The following is a 25,073-nucleotide window of genomic DNA, read 5'->3' on the forward strand; positions in this document are numbered from 1 at the left end:
GCTCTGAGTACATACTGCTTATTTCTTAGTGAATGTGACTGGAAATTGGAGAGTTTCACAAACCACATAAAACCCTTAAGCCACTTAAGAAACAGGACCTACAAGTTCAGTCTTTTTTCTGGAAACATGGGGTTATTCTTGAGTGGAATATTACAAAGGAGAAAGACCATTTCATGTCCAAGACCTTTTACTGGAAGAGTGTAGCCGGTGGCCCTTCAAGATTCTTACTCCAACTTGCTACTGAAGGATAGGTCTACTTCTATCCAACACATATTTCTACAGGATTCTATTTAATGGATGTGAGTATTCAAAAATTTTCCAGAGTTTAAATTCAGGGAGGGGGGTTCATGGAGATGTGCATGATAGTGAAATCGTGGGGTATTGGGCATTGAATTTTGAGGCAAAGTCTGTTGGCAGCTGAAGGTGTACATACAACAGTTGTCTTAACTCTGGACACTTGTCTTAGATGTCAATCCAGCAGCACATAGCTATTCCCATTAAGGCTTTCCTCTCATTGTATTCACTCTAAAACCAGATGCAGAATAATCTTTAGCAATTTGTCTTTATGAAGGGAAGCTGCAGTAATAAAGGATGCTGAGGAACAGTCTTAAGGATTTCTTAGAAGAATCTATGAAATCAGTTGAGGCATTTCAGGAGCCAAATTGGCTTTGCTAGGAAAGATGGATAAAGTTTCAGGGATGGCTGTTTGGTTCCTGTGAAAGGTAACCTGCTCTGGAAGGAGAGAGTACCAGTAATAACAGTAATGTTTGTCAGTGGCAAAATGTAAAAAAGTTCAAGTGAAGTGACTTTTTTAATGAGTCAAGGTCTTTCTAAACAGTGAGTACACCATACCAGGTTAGTGGTTTAGGCTAAAGCTAAAATTCTGGTGTCTCATCTTTGCATTTCGTTATGCCCATACCTGTATTGCTTTGGCTGCAGCCTGTTGTCCAGCTCACTGTTCACATCAAATTTGTGATGGGTTTGGTGAGACAGCAGAAAGCACGTGCACTTTGAAGTGGTTTTGACCCTATACTGTTAGCTTTGTTGTGATGTCAGAATTGTGAAGTATTTGTACAAGGAAATGCTACTGTGTGTTATAAGAAGATTACTATTAGTTCCCGCATATATCTTCTGTTTTTCAAATGTGTGAGTCCCTGACATGAATATCAAAACCTGCCATGCTATAAAATGTGTATTTTGATCTAATACTAGAAGAACTTACTTTGTACTAGCTGGCACTTCTAATTTAGAATCAAAAGATATCCTGAGTTGGAAGGGACCTACAAGGATCTGCTTTCCAGCCTCTCTTTCCTGAGTCTACACCTACATCCAGGGTCACCCCATCCCAGGTGCAGAATCCTGCTGTCACACACAAGACAGAATAAATGCCCCATACTGGATTTGGATACTGGGGTTTACTGAATAATCACCAGGACCAGACTTTTCACCCTCTTTGGTTATGTTCAGCTCCTGCCCCAGCACTGTGTTCCTTGGGTCTCTGCTTCCCAGGAGGGAGGGCACTCCTGGTCCAGGAAGCTCAGGCATGAAGATGTGCTGATCCCACAGTGCTGCTTCTCACAGCTGCCTATTCCAGTCACCACTGGCCAAGGTCCCATCTCTGATCTGCAGGATGTATTCCCTCCCACCACATCCACACACAGCCTGCTGTCAGTTCACTGTAAGCTGATTCTGTCTGTGGCAGGAGCTTATAGCAAGGGGTCCTGAGGCACCACAGATTCTTGCTTCTCTCCAAATGCAAGCACCACCATCCCTGTGCCCTCACCCTGCTTCCCCTTCATGCACAATTAATTACATGGTCCATTAACAATCTTGTATGAGCAGTCCTTTAACAACATTAATTATCCTGCTGCTAAAGCAGGAATGCAAAAAATTGTCCCTGAACAGCCCACTGTCACCTGCCCTGTCCCCTGAGAAAACCACAGCCTTAAACCAGGTTGCTCTGAGGGCAGAGTGAAGTAGGCAGCCTGTGGTTCTGAACCTGCCAAGGGGCAGGGGGGCTGGGACAGAAATGTGCTGGGCCCAGAATGAGCTGCTTCTGCAGTGAACAACTCTGACAGGATGGACACATCATAGGTGCTGCAGCTCTTGTTCTTTTCTCAAGTTTTCACAGCCAGCAGAGGTGAAGAGGGTGCTCCTGAGAAACACCTGGGCACTGTGGAAGCTGCTGGAGGTGTCAGGTCAACAGCATCTGATGAGGCAGCACAGAGTGTCGATGGTCTGAGCTGAAGCAGCAAGGAAAAGCTTTAGGGACTTGGTGACCAGATTTATAAAGAAGAGACATGAAAATAAAATGGCAATGGCAGGTATGTGAGAGTCTATGGATGAGAAAGGCCTGTGGAGGTCTGGGTGGTTTGGATGAATATAACGCATCTCTCGGGGGTGAGAATTGCAGTCCTACTGCCCCTAGGGCTTTTGTTTGTAATGTTGCATAAACCATACATCTGCTGCGTTAGGCTGAGGCTAGAGGAGAGCTGCTGCAGCCACCTCATCTGCTGCAGGGCAGGGCTCTGAAGGCACATTCAAACAGGACTTTCAGGGAGACATGTGCAGAGAGAAGAGAGAGAGAGAAGGATGCAATGGTACATAAATCAGAGATCATTGCAAAGAACAGGTGAGGCTACTGTCATTTGAGAGCTGGCCACTGGTTTGTAGGAGTATCTTCAGGGAGAGGAGTCTGAAATACAAATCATACGTGCACCTTACAAAATGGAAGAAAAGGGCCAGAAGTTCCACAACAAGGGAGGAAAAATATATGTATTTTGTACTTCCATAAAATTTAGGCCTGGGCATGGGCAGGATTAGGCAGTAGAAGATCTTAGAATCAGCAACTCAGTTCTGGTGGCTCCAATTTCTCACAAAATACCATTTTGACAACTTGCCTTCCTTTTTTAAAACTTGTCTCTCATGGATACCAGTTCTGAATGGGCTTGAGGGCAGCTATTCAACCCAGCTGATGAAGGGTTACTGTGCTGAACGCCTGTGTTTCTAACTTAAGACTCAAGTCTTAGTTCCTGTGGCCTCCATTTTCAAAGGCTCGGTCTAACACATCCCAAATTAACTCACCAGGCAACAGAGTATGAAATCGGACATGACCGATCGATCCTCGAGCATTGATTCAAAGCTAAACTAATGGAATGTAAAGAAAATGTAAGACTCTATTGTACTGTAAAGGCTGCCTATTTAGCCATTTTACAAAATAAAATTCCATTTGGGAGCTGGGTGGAGGTGTAAAGTTCAAAGAACTGACTAAAACAAGGCGTAAGGACTTCACAAACTGCTGCCATACAGATTAAGCCTTGGGGGAACGGCTTTATTAGACACCACTGACTAAAATAATTGCATGATAATTTTGGCTAGAGGCACCATCCTATCATCCATCCTATCATCCATCCTATCATCCATCCTATCATCTGATGATTTTTAAACTGTGCATGAATAGTTTCGACAGAGTGATCTTGGCATCCAGCTACATAGAAGTGAGAAGCCCGTTCAGTGTACCACGTCTATGCTTGGGCTCTTGGGGAAAAGAAAAAAAAGGAAAAAAAAGAAGATGTCCTAGGACTCTCAAAGAGAGGTGTCTGAGAAATAACAGCAAGCAGTTCTGCATGCTCCTTCTGCAATGCTCTAAGAGTCTAACCAAGGGCTTTCTCCTAAGGTAAGTGGCAGAAAAATAATTCTTCCTAGGGCAGTATGGAGCAGGCAGGTGCCTGTCAGGCTTGAAGCAATGCAAATTAAAACCATGAGTATTTGCATTTTAACATTTAGCATCTTAACATTTAACTTCTGACAAGAAAGTTTAATGCTGCTATTTCATACCTCAACTGATGTAAACATGAGATGAATGTAACATAGAAGTGATTTGAGTAGTGGCAAATGACAAGATGTTTTTTAAAGAAGTAGCAAAATCAAAAAATAAAGGAACTTTCTCCAAGAGAAATTATGGAATTCCTTCTGGTTCTAACTGATTACATGCATGAATTTTAATTGCTTGAAATAACCATACAAAAACACTTGGGCGTAGACACAAAGTTAGATGGTATAATGAGAAATGTCTCAGGTATGTAATTTCTATACTGAAAATGGTATATTTCTATTCTATAGTGCTAGTAGTATAGAATAGCCTGTACTACTAGAATTTCTAGTCTACTAGTAAACTGGAAATAATGATATAATTGATATTTAAGATTACTGTCTTATAGTAAACTGAAATTACTCTGTTAGAACTCAATTAAAACCAGGGAAGAGGACAGAAATAGAAAAATTAGAAACACATTGCTGTGACAAGGTTGTGAAGTAGTTTGGGCTGATTTCTTAGAAACAGTGGCTTTTGTGGCTCTAAACGAATTTCTTTATTTTATACACAGTATTCACTGTGTCATTATTCACACTGCAAGTTCTACCAGAGCAGAGCTGAGGGGAAGTGTCCCGGTATCAAGGGCTTGCTTAAAGGGTGAATTATACCATTCCTACAATTACATTTCCTCTGTTGGCTTTTCTAATGCAAAGGTGAGGATAGAGTTATTTAAACACTGGTGGAAACAACTCAAGAAACAAAACTCTGTCGAGCCAGAGTGATATGTTTAGACATCTCCCTTGCCCTGAATAGTTACCTCTGCTTTTTGTTCCAGACAGTTTCTACCTCTACAGAAATTCATCTTTAATCAGGGATTAAAACATATTTATCCCTGAATTTACATTGGAGCATCACACTTAGGGTTTTGTTGTTTGGTTGGGGTTTTTTGCTGACTCAATCTGTTTCAGTGAGGGATCAGCCATTTGCAAGGCAGCGAATATACCTAAAGCTCCATTGCTTAACTGTTGCATTGGACTGCAATAATTATTGCTGACTTTCTGTTTTCCTCCTGTGTCTCATTGCAATGATATGTGTGGGAGGAAAGGAATGGGGAAACAAGATATTCTGGGTGCATAACAACACCTAAGAGATTGCTTGAGTAGATATGTTTACTTAGCCAGTTCCGTGTGTGAAAATTCAAATTTGCAGACCAAAAACAGTCCCAGAAACATAATAATAAATTCTGTAGGATGCCTATGCTGAGAATGACTTCACTGCTGGTTACAACTAAAAATTTTTACTTGAAGTGTGGATAAATACAGCCTTGAAGCAAAACTGAACTTCCTGGGATCATGTCATGAGCCAAGCTGTATTAATAACGGTGATATCACCCAGCTATGCTATCATTTAAATATAGACAAGATTTTGGGCACACCAACCAGCCACTTCCAAAAAAAGATCTTAGAAATTGCACTTTACTAAAGGTTGTGGTTTAGTGGAATTTGGTATGCTTTGAAAGTATTGTAGCATAAAAGCAATTCAAGTGCAAACCCTAAGGTAGATATGATCCCAGTTGCTTCAATAATTTATTGCCATACTAGCAGAAAACTTCTAGGGATGCAACATCAAACATGCAGTTGATCCACAAATAAACAATCAAATATCTTACATTTCAATTCCCCACATTACCTAAAGCTCCAAAAGAAAACTTCAAAAGAAGCAGTTTGTAAATCAAGCAGAACATAGACCAATTTGCTTGTGAATCAGTTTCTGGGATAGAGGCAGTTAAAAAGATTTTCTCTCGCTGTTAAAAACCTCCACATCACTCTGATTCCATTATCTCATATGTTAAAATTTATAATTCAGATGCAGAAAAACTTGATGCATAAAAATAAAGGTATAAACCCTAGAAGCACTCAGGTTATTGATATTGTCCAAGAACTGGTACTGCAAATGTACAGCTATGTGTAAATCTGCTATGTTTTTGTAGTTTTAGGAGGGCAAGAGAGAAACTTGTGAATTGCTACCCGGGTAGATGGGAAAGCGTTGGATGGATGGCACTAAAATTGCTGCTACCTTGGGGTAAAAAATGAAACTGTTTTTAAGTCACAGTTATAGGACACTTCTCAAAACTTTATCCAAAAAATTAAAGCCAAGAACATTATTTATTGTGGCAAAACTATGGCAAATCCATAGTCAATGTGGAATGGAGTAATTGTAGAATTAAACTGTAGTTGGCAAATGATTTGCAAGGTGGGAAAAAAGTCATCTTCATTTCTATGGGAAGAAAAGAATATAAAGCTGTGGGCAGTTATGAAGTACTGTGGTTTACAGCTGAAATCATTATCTCTTAATCTTGAAATAATCTCACATTTGCATCTTTGACCGGTAATCATGAAGTTCCAATTAATTTAAAGGCTCAGGAAGTAGAAAGTAATCATGAACTTCTAAGAGCTCTCCAGCTACCAGAAGAATGTATCTGAAACACATATATTAAAACTAACAAAAAAACCCCCAAAACAAACAACAAAAGCAACAACAAAAGCTAAAAATGGCCATTTCCAAAAAAAAACCATCATTGCAGGAAAATAACTTTTTTTTTTTTTTTTTTTTTTTTTTTCCTCCAGAAATGAACTTCTGACCATGGGGGACTGGAACTTGTTGGGCAGCATCCTTGAAGAAGTGCACATCCACTCCACCATAGTTGGCAAGATCTGGCTCACCATCCTGTTCATATTCCGGATGCTGGTGCTGGGAGTGGCTGCTGAAGATGTCTGGGATGATGAGCAGTCCGAGTTCATCTGCAACACGGAGCAACCTGGCTGCAACAACATCTGTTACGACAAAGCCTTCCCCATTTCTTTGATCAGATACTGGGTGCTGCAGATCATATTTGTCTCCTCCCCATCCTTAGTGTACATGGGCCACGCGCTCTACAGGCTAAGGGCGCTGGAGAAAGAGCGCCAGAACAGGAAAGCCCACCTGCGGGCTCAGCTCGAGGACCTGGAGCCCATGCTCGAGGAGCACAGGAGAGTGGAGAGAGAACTGCGTAAGCTGGAGGAACAGAAGAAAGTGAATAAGGCACCCTTGAGAGGGTCCCTGCTGCGCACCTATGTCCTACATATCCTGACCCGCTCGGTGGTCGAAGTGGGCTTTATGATAGGTCAGTATCTTTTATACGGGTTTCACATGTCTCCCCTTTACAAATGCACTCGGCCCCCTTGCCCTAACACGGTGGATTGTTTTGTGTCCCGACCCACAGAGAAGACCATCTTTATGGTTTTCATGAACAGCATCGCCGCCGTCTCCCTCTTCCTCAACATCCTCGAAATCGCCCACCTGGGCGTCAAGAAGATCCAGAAGAGCCTGTGCGGGCAGCCGCCGTGGCCGGCGGGCCCGTCCGAGGAGGAGCCCAGCGTGTACAACTCCAAGAAGAGCTCGGTGGTGCCTGCGCCGCCCTGCCTGGCCAGCAACGCGTCCCCGCCGCGCCCCGCGCCCGCGCCGCTCCCGCCGCCGCCGCCCGCGCCCGGCGCCCCCGCCCCGCCGCCGGCCCGGCAGCACCGCGGGCAGCTCCGGGCGACGCCGCCGCCGCGCCGCCGGCACCACGGACAGCAGCCGCCGCCCTCCTCCAGCAGCGAGGAGGCGCCGCGGGCAGCCCCAGCGGGCGGCGGGGCGGGGGCGGCGGGGGCGGCCGCGGCCCGCCGGGCGCCCCGCAGGCAGAGCCGGGCGAGCGCCTGCCGCGATCTGGATGAGGAGCGCGGCGACTCCCCGGACAGCGGGCACTGCCCCGGCACCCGCAAGTCCAGCTTCCTCTCCCGCGTGCTGGCCGGGAGCCGGGCGGGCAGCGACAGCGAGAGCACCGCCTCCCGCGGCGGCTCCGGCCCCCGCCTCGGCCCCGGCCCCGGCTCCGGCTCCGGCTCCGGCTCGGAGGGGAAGCGCCACGAGGAGGGCGCGCCCAGCCCGCCGCCCGCCGCCTCGGGACGCCGCGTGTCCATGGCAAGTAGCGCCCGGGACAGCCCGCGGGAGGGGGGCGGCGGGGGGCACCGGCACCCGGGGCCGGCCCTGGGGAGGAGGGGGCGAGCCAGGGGGAAGAACGGCTCGGGCAGGACTTCCAACGCAGCCCCAGCGCCTCGCGGCCCCCCGGACAAAGCCAAGCTCCCAAACGCTCGGCATCCTTCTGCCGTGAAAGCAGGAATACCAGGGAATTACTGAGTCTCGAGGAGCTCTAAGTCACCGAATCCCAGCTTCTTTATACTCATTCCATCATCCCAATCAACTCGACGAGGATTGTCCCAGGGAAAACTTCTTCAGCTCCAGCCAGTGTAAGAAAGAGAAGCCAAGAATGCGTTGAGTTCAATGACACAACTTCTCTCAGTTTCAGGTTTGTCTCAGAGGTGACCTCCAAGTCGAATAATTGTTCAGTGAATAAATTAAAAGATCTACATGTAAAAAGCCCCACCAAATAATTGCAATGCCAGAGCCAACGACTACAGAATTGCTTCTTCAGCAGCTCCTCCTTTTCTTTGGCCACATGCTCTAGGCTTGCTTACAGTCACAATGTTGGCAAGATATAGTGCTTGCATTCAAGAGTCAACAAGGATTTCATGAAAGGGATTTGAATTCTGGTGGCCTCAGATCACAGGTTTGGTTCTTTGAGAGCATAGAGGCTCCTTTACAATCGCTTGCAGTAGCAAGCCCATAAATACCTTTTTATAGGGCATGTAATAAACAAGATTACTTCACATAATGCTCTAAGTCATAGATTCTGTTCAATTTTTTTCCTCGCTCTTCCTAGACACTGCCCCCCCATTTTTCCCTGTATACAAAACAAACAAAACCAACAAACTTCAAATCTTTTCTGGTAAAAAGCACAAGACCCCATTACGCTGCTCAAAAATTGTGAGTTCCAGTTTCCATGGGGTTACAGTTCCTACAGTAAGCCAGTCAGTGTAAGCCATGTTAAATTGTCACTTAGGTGCAATTTAACCACTTTCCACTTCAATCTTTCTAATACAGGGAGAGGGCCTAGAGCCTAATTTGTTGATCTGCTGGCTTTTGAAACTCAGATAGAAGGCTCTTTAAAAAGGTGAAGTGCAGAAAGTGATTCAAAGCGAGACAGAATTTCAGCAGCACTCTCTTGAGAACTCACAGAAGTTGCTTGGCAGCTTTTCCTATGTAATGACAATGATTCTACCTTCCAGGGGAGACCTTCAGAAAAATACAGTCAGTTTGCAAAACAATGTCATTACTTTTGAAAGTAACACTCTCCCAGCATGCTGTCTTTGGAGATCATTATGTGTAGGACATGTGCTAACATTTTAAAATGTGACTGACGTAGGTATGCTACCTGGTGCTTCCTGCTTACCGCATGCAATATTTAAAAGTACAGGTACTTCTTAATACAACTGAGGCAAGGTTTTGGCAAAAGCACTTTATTCTGGCACTGCTGCAGCATTTTTAGGAATACTGATTTCAATACACAAATATCCTGGTGCATCATAAGTATGTTGGACCTAGGCATTAAAACTTGAATACTCTTCCAGTCTGTATTCCTCAATTCCTGTATTAACTATTTAATTTGGTGAAAGGCACTCAGCGTTGGTTTGATTTGTTTTAATACTGATTTCCAGAAGACGATAATCATGTGTTAATGATAGAATCACAGAATGATTTGGGTTGGAAGGGATCTTAACGATCTTGTTCCAAACCTCACCCTGTTAAGGGACACCTTCCACTAGACCAGGTTGCCCCAAGTCCCCTCAAACCTGCTCAAACACTTCCAGGGATGGGGCATTCACAACTTCTCTGGGCAACCAGTTCCAGCACCTCACCACCCTCGCAGCAAAGAATTTCTTCCTATTAAACCTACTCTCTTCAGTTTGAAGCCATTCCCCCTTGTCCCATCACTATGTGCCCTTGCTAACAGTCCCTCTCCAGCTCTCCCTTTTACTTACTGGAAGGCCACTGTTAGGTCACCCTGGACCCTTCTCCAGACTGAACAACCCTAACTTTCTCAGCCCTTCCTCATAGGAGAGGTAATGTTTAGATAAAAGAAAAATGTCTACGATTAGATTCAAAATCTCCTGATCATATTAAATAAAAAAGTACTTAAAAGTAGCTATGTTTAAAAAAATCCAAATGAAGCATACAAAAGCACTGCCTATTGCCATCCCTGATTAACACTGACTTGCAACAGTAACGCAGAGAAAGTAGAGACACTTCTTAACATAACAGTGAATCCATATGCACAGACATACTCTAAACAGCCAAAATATAGTCTGTTCTAACCTGGGTTTTACTAACCTGAGCTGGGTAGCCTAAAATCAGAATTGACACTGTTCTTCAATTTTCTTTGATAAATTTCCCAAACTACCATCTTTAGTTCCACACTGGTTTAAGTTTTTTTTCTTTTTCCTCCTCCTCCACACCATTCTGCTGGAATCTGTCTGCAGCATTCTTTGTATTAGGTTCAATGAGAGAGTATCAACTCAACATTGAAAAGATCACTTTCTACAGCTCAATAACCATTCTAGCAGCCTCCAACCAAACACATACCCATGTTCTGTGCTAAGACAGCGGGACAGCTGGAGCTGCCCACAAACACCATAGTTTTCTTCCTACCTGAAGGAAACCCTCAAAGTTACACAAAATCCATCCATCTGATAGTGCAAGAGTCTTCAGATGAGTCAACTGCACTCTGTGAGTTGTGGCACTGGAAGCACTGAGGAAGTCTAAGGGTACAGTTTATGGATGCTTGACCTTCAACCAGTGATGAGCTTTTTTCTGACCAGAATTATCAATGCCATTTCCACACCAAAAGTGAATCTCTAACAAGCAAACAATAATTGTTAGGGGCAAATAAATGTGTTAAAAGTTACTTCTCATTATGTATTGGACCCTGTGAATCAAACTATGAAGAGCAGGTGTTGGATAGTAATTGGCTGGGTCATATAACAGGATTTTTTTCAAAAGTACAAGACTGTATGTCTCAAACAGAACAGGAAGTTTGCCTTAGGCCTTCCTCTTTGGAGGGATGGTTATTTTGGACCCTTAGGAGAGAATGCATTTAATTCTTCACTGAAAGCCCCTATGAAACAGCACAGTAGGACACTGATTACAAAATACATGTTTGGCTATCGGGATTCCTCAGCTTTTCCAGACTTCAGTTCAAATCAGACCGGCTCTAGATCTAAAAAAGAAGAAATGCCCTGTCCATTGGTAGAATTTATACAGACCAACCATGTCTGGCCACAAACTAGAAGGCTATTTAAAACTTCCTTACCTGGAATTGGTGGAGATGAAGAGTGATTTTGTTGTTTCACATCCAACGGAAGCATAAACCCCTGACAAAATATTTACATTGCAGCTGTTTAGTTTTACACCCAAACCACTCACTCTTCATGTTCTGTTCAATTTCTTTCATGTGGTATTATTCAAAGTTAATAATTATTCAGCCCAGGAAGCCAGAGTGAGAGAGACAGAAAACCTAAAAAAATTATTTGACTAAAGATTCATTGGGAAAAAAACCCACTTTTTTTTGAGCCACTGCTGGTCAAGCTTTAGGTTTATCAGATTCTGAAGACAGACCACCAAAGCTGGACCTTCAAGCACATAGCAAAGCAGAGGTGGAGAACCAATGCATGATGTGAGGGTTACTTCCAGCTGATTTCATTCCACCTGAACACAATGACGAGAACATTGCTGACTATAGGGATGAGCTAATCTCAATATAATGTTGCAAAACTCTACACTGACAGGGGAATCCAGCAACTGTGTACAGCTGAAGTCAGACTATCTACATGTCTCCAAAACCTTGGTCCTGTGGACCACAGTCAGCATGCTTTGAAGTGACAGAAAACAATTTGTTCACTGATAACTGTCTCCAAGCTAATAATTTTCAAGGCTCACTTAGAGGATGCATCTTAGAGAATAAACAGTATTTTATCTTATAAGAGATATTATGAGTACACACATAGTTGTGCCCTAAGGTTTGCATCTCTCAACCACATTTTAACTTTTATTTAAGGGGAGATACAGCTATAGAGCAAATGGGCATATTCTGCACGGTTCCGAGCTGCCAGACTCCATTAGGTGAAGCAGGCCTTAAATGGGAGCTTTTCATACACAACTGAGTGAAAAAAGCTTCACTGAATTTATTATATCCATAATCATAGCTCACAGCCAGGAGAGGGATCCACAAAGGTGTGTAGGAATTATGCTGCTGTCCACAGGACTCTGCACATGAATTATATTTTGAGAAAAGACCTCATAATTTGCACCAGTCAGGGTCTTGACTGGTGGATAATACATGCTTAAGCCTGATAAGATTAATAGACTGATGCAGTCAAAGATCAGTTTATAACAAGTACAGATACAACTTGTGCTCTGTTGAAAATAGGCAGGGCCAGGAATGAAGCACCTGGCTCTTGGAGCATTGCACTGAGGGATATTATCTCCCAGCATCCACATGCAAGACTGTGTCAAGCCATTAGAACCACCAAATAACTTTCTCTTATCTCTGTGGGCAAGAAAAACAGATCTGAGCACTCCAAATGAAAAATTAGAGAAGACAGCAGCTTTACTTCCAAAGGCACCATTTGCCAGAATCAAGCAGTTTTCCTCCTCACCCATTTTCTGCAAACCAGGGAACGATTGCAGAATGATCAGAAAGCTCAGCTGAGATGACCACAGCCTGACTTTCCATCAGAATGTCACAATGTCTTCCCAATTCAATAGCTGAATGCAGTGATTTCTACAAAAGCTGGGGGCTGTCTGCTATTTCATTGCTCGCTGCATTTGAAGTCTTTTCTAGCTGTGTTTCCTGCCTTTCTAAAGCACAGGATTCCAGTTCCATGCTACCTGAGCAGGATGTCCAGCATCTGTTCTTTTTGGTCTTTACCTATATGACAGTTTTCTAAAGAATTCTATGCTGTGCTCTAAAACCTAGGAGTTTTAATTTGGTTAACTGTGATTGTGAGTATTTACACTGGATTGGCAACTCTCTTCACAAAGGCACCAACTTTCAGATGACTTGGAACAAATTATATTTGCAACCAATGCTTAAACCTGCATTTAGAGAACTACTGTGCTCGTGCTCTTTCTAGAGTACCCAAGGGTATTCCAAGAAGATGGGGGTCTTGACATTGTCTAATGTTTGTGCTTCTTCATTGAGCCATGATAAGTTCCTAAATTAAAAAACAAAACTGGAAATCATTAGAGGATGTAGAATGATCTTAGCAACCAAAATTACTAGATCAAGACTTTTATAAAGAAATCTTAAGCATTTTAGGCATTCAAGACTTTTGTTTTTCAAGAAGTGCTGCATCTTCCCCATCCACTCCTCCGGAGTGTCCTGTGCTTTCACAGTGTCATTTAAATAAATCTGTATTTTGGCTACAAAGTAACCAATGTATCTTTAAAAGCAAGACTCCCTTCTTATGGTGAATGAAGGGAATAAAATTAACAATGAAAAAGATGGTGACACTGGTACTCTCAGATTGCAGAATTAGTGTGAGATAGGGGCGCTGATTTTATTCTTTTGCAGAGAAGAAAGTCTCTAGGGCTGAAATCCTGGTTCTGTCAAAGTTGTGAAAATTTTACAATTCACTAGGTTTGGTTTCCCTCATTGCACTGCTCTTTTATTCCTCCATGCTGTTCAATTTTTTCCTGCTTCTCAATTCTCCATTCAGCTTTGAGCCTCTTACCCACTGGGGAAACACTCCATAGTGAGCAAGATAGGTGAGAGAAAGCTGCTGTTCAGCATGAGTGCTTGCCATCTTCTTCAGAGCAGGGCGTGTTTACTCAACCTTTCAACATCGTGCAAGGAATAAATACCCACTCATTTAGCTAGCTGCTCACCTGCTCTTGCTTCTGGGGCTGCAACAGCTTGATAAGAGTGAATGTACATTGAAATAACAAACCTGATAACCACGGAGGAGTTATTTATACAGCTGAGCTCTACCAGGAAAATCTGCAGGTGGGGAAAGGGACTGGCAAAACCCTGTGTTCCTCCAGGATTTTTGAGAATCCTTAAAGGTATGCACATTTACACCTGCTGGTAACTACTGCTGGTTTTGTACAGTTTTTCAGTGTAAACACCTCTTAAAAAAATCCCACAGCACTTGTATTTTATTCTGCCCTGGAGCACTCAGAAGAAACTTGTGGTGATGACAGCAAGTACCAATTATCCTGCAAAAGGCCTTGGCCACCCAATGGTAACTGTTCACCACTTGCACAAACACAGATAAACTTTGGGTGTCAGCAGCAGTTGAATGCTAATTAACCCCTCTGAGGATCTATGCAGCAACAAACAAATAAGCTGCATTTTAGAAAGTGAATCTTGTTTAATTGAGTCCGTCTTTGTAAGGTTTTAAAGAATTCAAAAATATACAAACCCCTTTACTAGGTAGAGGAAGAACTACTACAGTGGGTGCACGGATTTCAAACAAATTGCTAAATCACAGAATTACAGAATCAGAATGATTTTGGTTTAAAAGGACCTTAAAGATCATCCAGTTCCAACTCCCACACCCAGGGGCAGGGATGGGTGCCCATCCCTTCCACTAAACCACGTTGCTGAAAGCCCCATCCAACCTGGCCTTGAACACTTGCAGGGATGGTGCATCCACAATAGCTCAGGGTAACCTTTTCCTTTACTTCCCTCATGGTAAAGAGTTTCTTTCTAATACCCAGTCTAAACCTATTTCAGTTTAAAGCCATTATCCTTTGTCCTATCACATGCCCTTGCTAACATCCCTCTACAGCTTTGCTGTAAGCCCTCTTTAGATACTGGAAGGTGCTATAAGGTCTCCCTGAAGCCTTCTCTTCTCCAGGCTGAACAACCCAAACTCAGCCTGTCTTCATAGGAGAGGTGTCCCAGCCCCTCTGACCATCCTCATGGCCCTCCTCTGGACTTGCTCCAGCAGGTCCATGACATTCTTCTATTGGGGTCCCAGAGCTGGATGCAACACTCCAGGTGAGGTCTCAGAGGAGCTGAGTGGAAAGAGAGAATCACCTCCCTCAACCTGCTGGTCACACCAATGCATTCATGTATTTATTTTGGTTTAAAATCAAGGTGTTTCCCCTCTTCTCACTCCCCCTGTTAGCATTGAACAAAGCCCTACAAGGTAAGTATGTTGTCAGCTAATCAAGCTAATCATCAGATTCCCTTAACGATGTATATGCTGGGGTTAATTACTATGATAGCATTTCTTTTTCTCCTTTAAGGCAATTCAGTTTAATGCTTTCTTTCTCTTATTATCTTTCAGAGCATGCTCCTAGAACTATCATCCATCATGAAAAAGTAAGGACATTCTAAGGAGAAGAAACAAACTAAGGGACTGAGTACAAACTGCCTTCAGCAGAGAGATGAAAAGCAGATTTTTTGTCGTTTTGTTCCCCTCTCCCACTGCTATAATGCTAAATTGATAATACAGTTTAAAAAAGCAAACACTTTATGCCTCCATTGCATGCCAATCCCAGCTGTGCTGTAGTCTGACTGCTGGTGTTACTGGGTAGCTCGCTCCACAACTCAAGATTTCTCTCACGTGGACTGAGCTGGATCTTGTCAGTGTGTGCTGCCACTGCAGAAACAGCCTTGTGTCTTTGGGGAGCGTTTTGGGATGTACAACTTGTTGTGCATGCTAGTGGTGTTCATATCAGAAACCAGCCTGATCCACAGAACTTCAAGGTAGCCTAAGACCCAAGGCATCAACAAGAAAGGAATAGTTTGATTTGAAAGTAACCTGGAAGGCTATGTGGCCTCAATCTCTCCAGACTTCAGCAGCTGATGAATAAAAAGACAGAGGAAACACTCATGGAATCTGAAAGGACAGAAAATTAAAGAGAGAAAAAACAGCTGAAGAATACCTGTGGCTTTTCTGCTTGTGCTAATGCAATCCTCAAACTCTGATAGAGCCTTTCCATGCTAATGTAGCCTCCTCATAGCTAATGCTTTTGGATTCAAAATTGAAACTAAGTGATATCAGACAATTTATTTTAAGTGCAAAACATCTATGCTTTCCAGTTTGCTGTTTGAGAAGATCACATTGGGGTCATGAAAATCTTATTTGCTTCACAGTCTCATTAATTCATACAGAACAACCAAAAGAACAAGCAGAGCCAAAAAGAGCTGATTTCAGTTTGCTAGTACAGCCTAGCACCAGAGCGTTGGCTTTCTGGGTTGTATGCAGCCCAAGGAAGCAGCTCTTCCACTGCTGTACCTGGAAAATAAAGCACTGACTGTCCCTGATCCTGTTTCTGGCCACATACTTAAAAAGCTCTTTTATTTGCCAAGCTTATCACAGTTCACATTTGCTATCATCTCAGCGGGGAGTGATGCTTGGAACAAGTTTGTTTGCTTTGCAGCTTTCCCTATGCATAAAAATTCTCCATGACTTGACAACTCTAAGGCAAGACTAGCAGAAAGCAGGACTGCAGGAAAATAACTCAAGCATAAAGATTGTAGTGTTTTGGTTTCTTTCAAGAGCACATGATATATATTCATATTCTGCCTCACTAGAAACTCACTGACAATTTGCCTGTGCATTTATTCAGTATTTTAAGGGAAAAAAAAAGAAAAAAGAAAATAAATACTTGAAATGGTGGCCATTAAACACTAGCAACAACTGAGGGATGGAGAAACAGATTTGCTAACACACTCTGCCTACTGCTAGGCTGTGTAGACGTGGTGATGCATCCTCTGGCAGATTTGATGGGATGGGAAGCCTTCTTCATATATGCTCAACAGGAAGATGCTAAGGTTGGTGGCCAAGGGAACATGATCAATGGTCTTCTGCCTGGTGATGAAAAAGCCTGGGGACCTCCCTCAGAGCCTGACCTCCTCCCCATGCCACAGAGTGTCATCCCAGCAAGTGTGTGGGCCAGGGCAGGATAACTGGTCGTGCCATTCCCCCCTCCCTGGGCTCCTCCTGCCGAGCTGCTGGGCAGGCTCCCAGCTTGCATCCGACACAAGGAGAGAGAGAGGTGGCAGATGTGGGACTCCCACAGCACAAACACCTCCCCGCTGGACCCCACGTCCTGCTTGTGGCAAATAGCATCTAAAGCTGTTGTAATTTCTTCTTTCCTTTCTTGCTTTCCTACTAATGGTCCATGGCACAAGTTTCCTCTTTCAGGAAGGAATACTATAGAGATTTTTAGGCTATGTTTTGTTTGTGCACAAACCTCTCTGTTCCCCTCAGGTTTTCCTTAAAGGGGAAACAACCCTCAGCCTCTTCCCTTACCTTCCAGCAAGTACACCGGTGCTTTAGAAGACCGAAACAAAGACTGAGCAGAACTGCCTTAAGTCATGCACTAGGGGAACAAGTATAGATACAGCTTATTTGATCTTCCAAAAAAACTTATTTCATGTTGGCAACGGAACACCCTGGGCTGTTCCTGCAGATCAAAGGTAACTTGGATCCCTGGATCAAAGACTGCTAGTGAATTAGCAGTGGGACCACGTGAGTAGAAGTCTCTTCATTAGTGCAGAGATTCACCGGGCAGTAGCAACTGCTTCTAACCCACCCTCCTGTATCTCACCTACAACCCGCGTGCTAACCGAGCCCTGCAACATCAATTTCAGAGTCATGATGAGACAATTTACAATACATAATGATATGTCTTTATTTCATCAACAGAAATGGTGTCTAGACAAAATTCAGTTAACACTAGCAATTCAAATGAATGAAAAGGGTTGGGTGGTTTTTTTTCATTTTTGTTTTTTTGCACAATACTGTATTTACAATGAGTAAATGACATTTTAAATTCATTAGTTCATAGCAATGCTTTCTTCCAAAAAGGTAAAAATTCTTAGTAACAGAGAGTAAGCATCAACAGCCACCTCATTTATTTATACAATAAAAATCACAAGAAACCACAGTCACCTAGAAAAAAAAAATAAAGACAAGCTTAAGAACTAGTACAATAAAATGATGCATTGAATTAAGTTACATTAATCGCATAGAATTTGTGTAAAAAGTATGTAGAAAAAACACCTGATGTAACCTGTTACAGTCATTGACCAGTTATGAGAGGTACAGAGGGTTATACAGGTAGATATGTGTGAAAACTGTCCATACTGTTTGACCTGGGGAGGAAGAGAAGAGGGGTTGCACCCCTTGCATACACTGATAAAACCCTGTTTTGAATATGGCCTCTGAAGTTTGTAAGGCATATATAAGAGGTGCACTTGTAACCAACTGGTTCTGGAACAAACTCTTAGGGCATCCTCACCTTGAAATCAAAGGTGATGCTTGCAACTTGGAGTAAACAACCACGCACCGAATATCACCAAAGTGTTTAGTATCATTCCTGCTGGTCTGAGGGATCCAGAGAGCTTCAGGCAGAGCAAACGCAGCAGTGAGAGCAGGACTGAAACCATGCACATTCCTTGTGGCTACATCCCAGCTGCAGGGGGCCGCCGGCCCGGGCAGGGGGTGCCAGCCACAACCCCCAGCACGGGGCAGCTGCTCCCTCCTCTGCCCACATCCCAGAGCATGGGCTCCTCTGGCTGCTGGGATCAGCCCACCATCCACTGCAGCCCCCGCCCGGCTCCCTCCAGAGCTGATGGGGTCGTTTGGGTTCGTAGCCTGGGACCATCTCTGCTTCTAAGCAATCAATGAAATCAAACACTGCCAGTTTCCATTTCTATTTTGGGATGTTAGTTTCTTTCTGCATGCCCTTAATTAGCCAAAAGGGACAACAGTGGCACTGCATGAACCACACAGTGACTGTCAGTTATGGCAAGGGCTCTGCCCACAGTCGTTTAAGTTTGCACAAGAACAGGAGTCATATAACTGGCTTTTTAGCAGTCGTTTGGTTGGGGTAATGAGCTTATAAAAAGATATTTTTAGCATTCCTTCCTGCCAAAAAGTGATTCTGTTTGCAAAAATGGCAATATTATTAATGTAATACCTTAAAATGCTCATCAATAATTGACTTCGATATAAATAATACCTATCTTGGTGGAGTGTAGGAAAATACTATACACTTAAACTTTGCAAGTAATGCCATTAAAATTTTGAGAGTAAAGGGAATAATTATTCTACAGACCACCAACAATAGATCTTTTAAATATACACACAGTATTTGAACATATGCATATACACATATATTGTATTCTACAGCATCAGACCTGATGCCTGAGTCATAAAATACTCCAGGGAGTATTATAAATATACATATATGTATTATAAACAGGAAAATACACAAACACACACTCTGACTAGAATTATAGATGTATGTATACATACATACATACATACATGTATTTTATATACGGATGCAAAATTAACTTGGACTGTGTTGGCAGAGACAAAACTGAAATGAAGTCAAAATCTGCTGTGAAAATTTTTAACAGGAAAGAGAGCAGAAATTCTTTATGTTAATAGTTTGCGTTTCACCTCACTTCTGATAAAAATAAAACTGCTCCATACTTAGCAGATCCCCTCCTTATGCAAAGCCGCTGCTCATACTGAGCTAAAACTTCTCAAGGAAGCCCTAAAATAGAGACTTTTAAAATGCTGTAGCCATGGGCTACAACATTCACCCAGAGGTACCTTCAAAAGCATCTCAGATCAGGGAAAAAAAAGGTGGAAGCAGCACTCCTTGTTGCAATAGTAGAGGATGTGAAGTGAAGCAAAATGTGAGCCTGTGGAAACCTGGCAAATGTCCACTTTGTCTCACTACAGAATTCACTATGGGTCTCCTATTCTGCGAACGCAGCCCTTGCTCTCTCTTCACCACCACAGCATGGATTACAAGACACAGATGAGGATGTGGTGTTCATTCTGGAATTGCAATGCTTCACCATGCTTTCTCCTAGTAGATCAGTTTTCATTTTATTACAGGATTATAGTGATTCCAGCATGCAGATTTGTTTTATTTACTAGGCAATCATGAAGTCACATATTAAAAAATTAACTATATATCTAGGCATTTTAACTTCTATTTAAGCACTCTTTAGGATACAGACATGATGAAGTGTCACACTCCAGATTAACAACCACAGTATCAGCATTAATCATTTCTCTGGCAGGAGTTAATCCACTTAGCAAAGTTACGTATCTCATTCCCACTCTGCTTTTTAAAGAGAAGTAGCAGTTAGCATACTAATCACTGTGGCTTGCTTTTGCAGCACATTTTACTTCCTTGGGAAAAAAAATAATACAGGGATTAGATCCAAAAATATAGTGCATCTTAAAAGCAGCATATACCCTTAGAAAGACATTTAATAAATTACTTATACAATATATAAAATAATAGTTTTATACTGCAGCATCAAACTCTTGACGCCTGAGTCATCACGTTAGGAAGTCAGTGATATAAATACTGGGATCTCCTGATAATACAGCCAACATTTTTGCTTTTGTTTTACTTGTTTTCTGTTTTGTTTTCACTCTTTTTTTCTTTTTTAATTTATTTTTTCACTACCTTTTTGTTCCAGAATCAGCTTGCAATGAGCTTTAATTGTGTTCAAGGCACCCCCAGAGAACGCAGAGAAACAAACACATTATATAGTGTAGTACTCACCTGACAAAGCATAACAAGCCTAAATGAAATGAGGTTTCCTGGCAATACAAGTACAGCAATGGCAGAGGAAAAGGAGGACTAGATACAGACTGGACAGAGCTCCAAGGACTCACATGCCCATGGGAGCAGAGCAGTGCTCAGCGGGGAGATGGGGTCTCACCATGCCATTCCCAAGCAACGCCCAGCAGGAGAGATGCTGCATGTATCCTCTTTGACAAATGCAAAGAGATTCTTAAGATCACAGTGACCACTGGCCAAGCTCTTAGAATTCTGCAGTCAGATTTTTTTTTTTTTCAAAAAAAAAAAAAAAAATCATCATCATCTTTCCAATGATGTTTTGTGGTCATTTGGTTTGACCTCGTGAGACAAGAACGGTTGGGTATGTAAACTGACGTCCAAGTCTGAAACTAATTCTCCCAGTATCTTCCTTTAAACGTTAGCCCAGTAACTGCTTTGAAAGCCACATGGTTCAAAATAGCAAAAAAACCTCAAAACAAAATAGAAACAAAAAACAACCACCACCACCACCAAAAAAACCCCACTGAAAAACCAGGATACATGTAAATATAGGAAGCAATGACACAAAATCAGCCACTTCTAATGGGAAAGAATGAAATCAAACATCCAGAAAAGCTTGCAGGGGAGGGAAAGAGAGAGACGAGAGAAAGGTTGAGGAAGAGACACTTATTTGAGCAGTGGTTTTAAATATCAGTTCCCAAGGTAGAGGAAATCAAGGGACCCAGCACCAGTATGAGGCCAGGTCAAACCTAAGAGCTGCAGCGCAATGGGTTGTGTGGGTGGGTTTTTTAAACCGTTGGAATGAGGTCAAGAGTACCAGTTGCACATGAGTTGTTAGTAGAGTAAATCTTCATGTCAGGAAGCAAGTTAAAACTTGGTTTTATACTCATAAAACATTCTATCTATTCATATATATATAGGAGGTCACTTAAAAATAAAAAAGGCAACAGAAAAACATCTTTAAAATACTGTGTCAGTTGACCCTTCCCTCCCACCCGCCCCCAACCCCCCCAAGTAGCTATGACTCTATAATGTGATTCACATTTAGTTTTAAATTCTAGCTTTCACCATGGTCTCATAGAAACAAAACTTCTCTGCGAAGCACAGAACTGCTTTGCAACGTCAACAAATTCAAAGGAAAATCAAATCCCACCCCCCCACCAAAGAGCTTCTTAGTGAAGTTACCTGCAAAGGATGGTTGGGAGGGGGTTCAGATATTTTTAGGTTAAGCTCTTTTAAAAAGAAAGGACAACTCCTCCCCCTTTTTCAACCGTGTGAACTAGGAGTTTATGGCATTTGTATATTTTTGAACATTTAAAGGTAAGGATTTTGTACAGTAATGATTAATACCTAAACATAAATATTCTCCTACATTATATACTAGTTTTTCTTTGTACATGCGGGGAAAAAAAGTATTTTCAACAAACATGGCACATGCTATATGCAGGTCCTCCTCAGTAGCTTGGCTACAATTACAATAGTTTGCATGAGGAGGATAAAAGCAAGACTTTGTGGCGAGTGGGCGACAGTCCATGAGCACAGTCTGAAGATGGAAGAAAGTGGAGAGAGGGAGCTGATTCCTCCTCCAGGGTTCAAGATGCTGATCTACTTGAGTGCCTCAAAAAACCACCAGCGCACACCTCTAGTGTAAACGTTAGCACAGAAGAACACATTATCACTTAGTGCTTCTGAGAAGCTGCTTCCCCACACTTTTTTTTTTTTTTAACAGGTGTGAACAGCTGGTCATTTTTTTCTCAGTGAGAACAAACAATATCAGCCAATAAAGCACATGACAGTTGTCGTCGATAAAGCCACACAACCTGGCACACGTAGGGCAAAGAACCACAAAATAAAAACTCAGTACACTTAGAATAGTAATAATTATTAAAAAAAGCATTAGGAGGTTGTTCTTCTGTCTACACTGTACATAGAGATGTTATGCTTGGAAAGCTGCTGTCTCACACAGTCATAACATGAGTCAACATTAAGATACAAGTCCAATACAGTTACAACTAAGCCAATTCACTGAGTAGTCTCCTTTGAGACAGCGCTCTTTTAGCTGCAGTTTGTGCTGAGGGCAATGCTGCAGGATGTGAGGATCCCGGAACACAACAATTTGATGGGTAAGTGACCAAATTGGGTGTTGGCAAACGTATGTTTTGCTCTTAGAGGATACAGTGCTAGCTGGACTTCCGTAAGGAAGCCAAAGTCAACAACTAGGGGTATGATCCTGCAACTCTGCCTACCTAGGCAGGGCCACTGACTTCACCAGACCCACCTCTGCAACTTGGGTCTGGTGGGGAGAACAGGTAACGTCTGAGGACAGCTGAGGTCAGGCTCTGGGGACTAGCCGGAGCAGCAGTTGCTTCCATGAGTAAAGGATGCAGAGTGGGGCTGGAGATAAAGCCCCCAGGTATATTGACGTGATCTCTGTTTGCTTTACTTCGTGGAACATTTGATGAATTGATCCAGTTGTCAAATACACTTTTCTCTACAGAGTGAAATATACTTTCCCCTATAAGACTCCAAAAGCATCATTAACAGCACTTAAACTTGGTTTGTGAAACAGAAAGAAGTCTAAATATAAAAATAATTCAAGCAGATTCTCTTTAAAAATTGTATAGTGAATTCAGTATTTGGCAAGACTGTTTTTACTACATAATGAGCTCCTGAGTGTTTGTCTATTAGATAAAAATTTTCTATTTCCTTTAAGCCATAAAGCAAAGAAAACCATATACTCAAGTTATTCTGAAGTCATGACTTCATTTATGAAAAGAGGTTTGACCAGAAACTCAGTGCAAGTGGCAAAGTTGACCATTACTGTACAGTATCTGCAAGAAAATAAAATAACTCCACATTGCTCAAGTGGCACGAAATGGCTGTGCCAAAAAAAATTGTCTATAATAAAATCTCAAATAAGTTTCCGACATTTTATAAATAAGTACAAATTGAATGCTATTGCTGAACTGCGAACTGAGGAAAAAATTATCGTGTAACAAGTTACCAAACTAGTTCTAGCATCAAAGACAAAAAGGAATGTTGGAACTTGTTTGTACAATAGAAATGAAAGCTTCCAGTTTGTAGGATGAGAAAATTGAGGCATGCAGGGACTCTTGCATATGGATATATATATTTTATATATATTATATATAATATGTACAGTTTAGCTATAAAACTTTGATGTGTAAAGAAGCTGTCTTCAATGAAAAATTGAACATTCAGAGGAAATTCCTGAGTTAGGGTTTTGTGACATGGGCCACTGAGAAAAAAGCTGCGGTTGGGTCCTCAGAGGTGTTATGTCCATCCCTGTTAAGATTGAAATCAACATACAAAAACAGACAGTGTTGCCACTGCTTCGTTCCCTGCCTGAGCAAGGGATAGCACCATTGTGAAGAGAACTCCTGCTTGTAGAGAGGAGGGAATACTTAAAAACAGTATTGCTGCTAAGACCACTGTAGTGTGCACCAAATACGTTCTTCTAGACAACAAATGAACACTGCCACTGGCTGACTGAAGAACACCTGACCAGGTGTAACGTTAAGGTTACGAGTCACTAGGTGTAATCTTTCCTAGGTTGCTCATCTGTTGTACATTTATCAGTCATTTCCTGACAGAAGTCTACCGTGACCGTTTGGCTGCTCTGCTCTGGTGGAAGCTCTCTCTCGGGGTAAGTACCTGCGTCGGCTCCATCCAATCCTGCACCTGCCGAACAATTTTCCGAGATGTTGTTGGGCAGCCAGGGTGCCCCCAGCTGCACTGAGCCTTGCTCCGAGCAGCACTGCATGCTCTCCCCGACGCACTGGGAGGTCACCAGGCTCTGCTCCACACCAGCTGGGGCGGGGCTGATGGTGGTGACCGGCTGTAGATCCATGGGTCTGAGAACGGGGCAGTATCGGTGGAGGGCTTGGATCTGTTCCGGGCTCTGCATATCTCTACACACTTCTTGGGAAAGACACGAGAAGTTGTCTAGCAATTCTCCCATGCTCGCTTTCAGCTGGTTCCTTTCTGAGAGCAATTTCTCTTTCTCACACACCTGAAAAAGAAAGAAGGCATCTTAGGCTGAGGAAGGGACATCCACTGCCTGCTCACTTTGGGCACATATGCAGCAGTAGCCAAGAACACCAATGTGTCACTCCTGTTTTCACATGGCCAGAGGAAAAGTCAAAGACATCAAGTATTTGACCACCACGGCCTGTGTGGACAGTAGTTTGGGAAACATCTGGAGAAAAACATTTGAACTGGAAGAGGATAGAATCCCAAGTTATTCCCACAGAACTGTTCCCTTTATAAACTAAGGTTGCCCGACAGATGATATAAAAGGACTCTGAACAAAACATTCTGAGGGAGAAGTGGCATTTCCCATCTAATCACCAAGAAAATGCGTTAATTCCTGAAGTGAGGATAAGCTGCTGATGTTTGGCTCACCCTTAAACTGTCAGGTTCACCCCCTGGAGCAGAGCTCAGCAGAACTCACTGAGAGAGGTGAGTTTATTCAGAAGAGAGAGGATCGAAGTGTGCTCTGTGGCCTGCACCATGGTCTGTTTTCTTCTGTTCTGGTGCTTAATGGTTTGGGCTTGGTCTAATACAGATATTTTTATGAACCCAGCCTAGGACTTCACCTCTTAAAAACAGTATTGACTCAGTGTAGACTGACTGGGATGCTGCGTCTCCTTCTGTCTCAGGCAAGTGGGCATACAGCTCGAGAGAGAAG

General features: G+C 42.7%; 2 protein-coding genes across 18 annotated transcripts in view; one reads left to right on the forward strand and one right to left on the reverse strand.

Annotated features, from left to right (window-relative positions):
- Window positions 1-132: 132 nt before the first annotated feature.
- On the forward strand, window positions 133-18,670 carry GJA10 (gap junction protein alpha 10). Its single transcript, XM_064415770.1, has 6 exons — window positions 133-2,324; window positions 2,475-2,632; window positions 3,461-3,676; window positions 6,442-6,977; window positions 7,077-7,810; window positions 15,082-18,670. Exons 1-6 carry the CDS (start codon window positions 2,301-2,303, stop codon window positions 15,118-15,120), a joined length of 1,707 nt encoding a protein of 568 aa, XP_064271840.1. The 5' UTR covers window positions 133-2,300; the 3' UTR covers window positions 15,121-18,670.
- BACH2 (BTB domain and CNC homolog 2) overlaps window positions 17,413-25,073 on the reverse strand; it is a 186,364-nt gene continuing 178,703 nt past the window's right edge. For all 17 annotated transcript variants that reach the window (XM_064412674.1, XM_064412685.1, XM_064412669.1 and 14 more), the window contains one exon: window positions 17,413-24,395. In XM_064412674.1, coding sequence (XP_064268744.1) covers window positions 23,916-24,395 — 480 coding nt within the window. In that variant the 3' untranslated portion in view covers window positions 17,413-23,915. The remainder of the gene's footprint in view (window positions 24,396-25,073) is intronic.

Source organism: Passer domesticus, chromosome 3 (assembly GCF_036417665.1).
Source record: "Passer domesticus isolate bPasDom1 chromosome 3, bPasDom1.hap1, whole genome shotgun sequence".
NCBI classification, from domain to species: Eukaryota; Metazoa; Chordata; class Aves; order Passeriformes; family Passeridae; genus Passer; species Passer domesticus.

Bases quoted from the DNA above. Each gene is read 5' to 3' on its own strand.
- GJA10 (XM_064415770.1), top strand. From the start codon at position 2,301: ATGAAAATAAAATGGCAATGGCAG. The intron at 3,677-6,441 runs GTAAGTGGCAGA...TTTTTCCTCCAG, and splicing joins ACCAAGGGCTTTCTCCTAAG to AAATGAACTTCTGACCATGG. The intron at 7,811-15,081 runs GCAAGTAGCGCC...ATTATCTTTCAG, and splicing joins CGGGACGCCGCGTGTCCATG to AGCATGCTCCTAGAACTATC.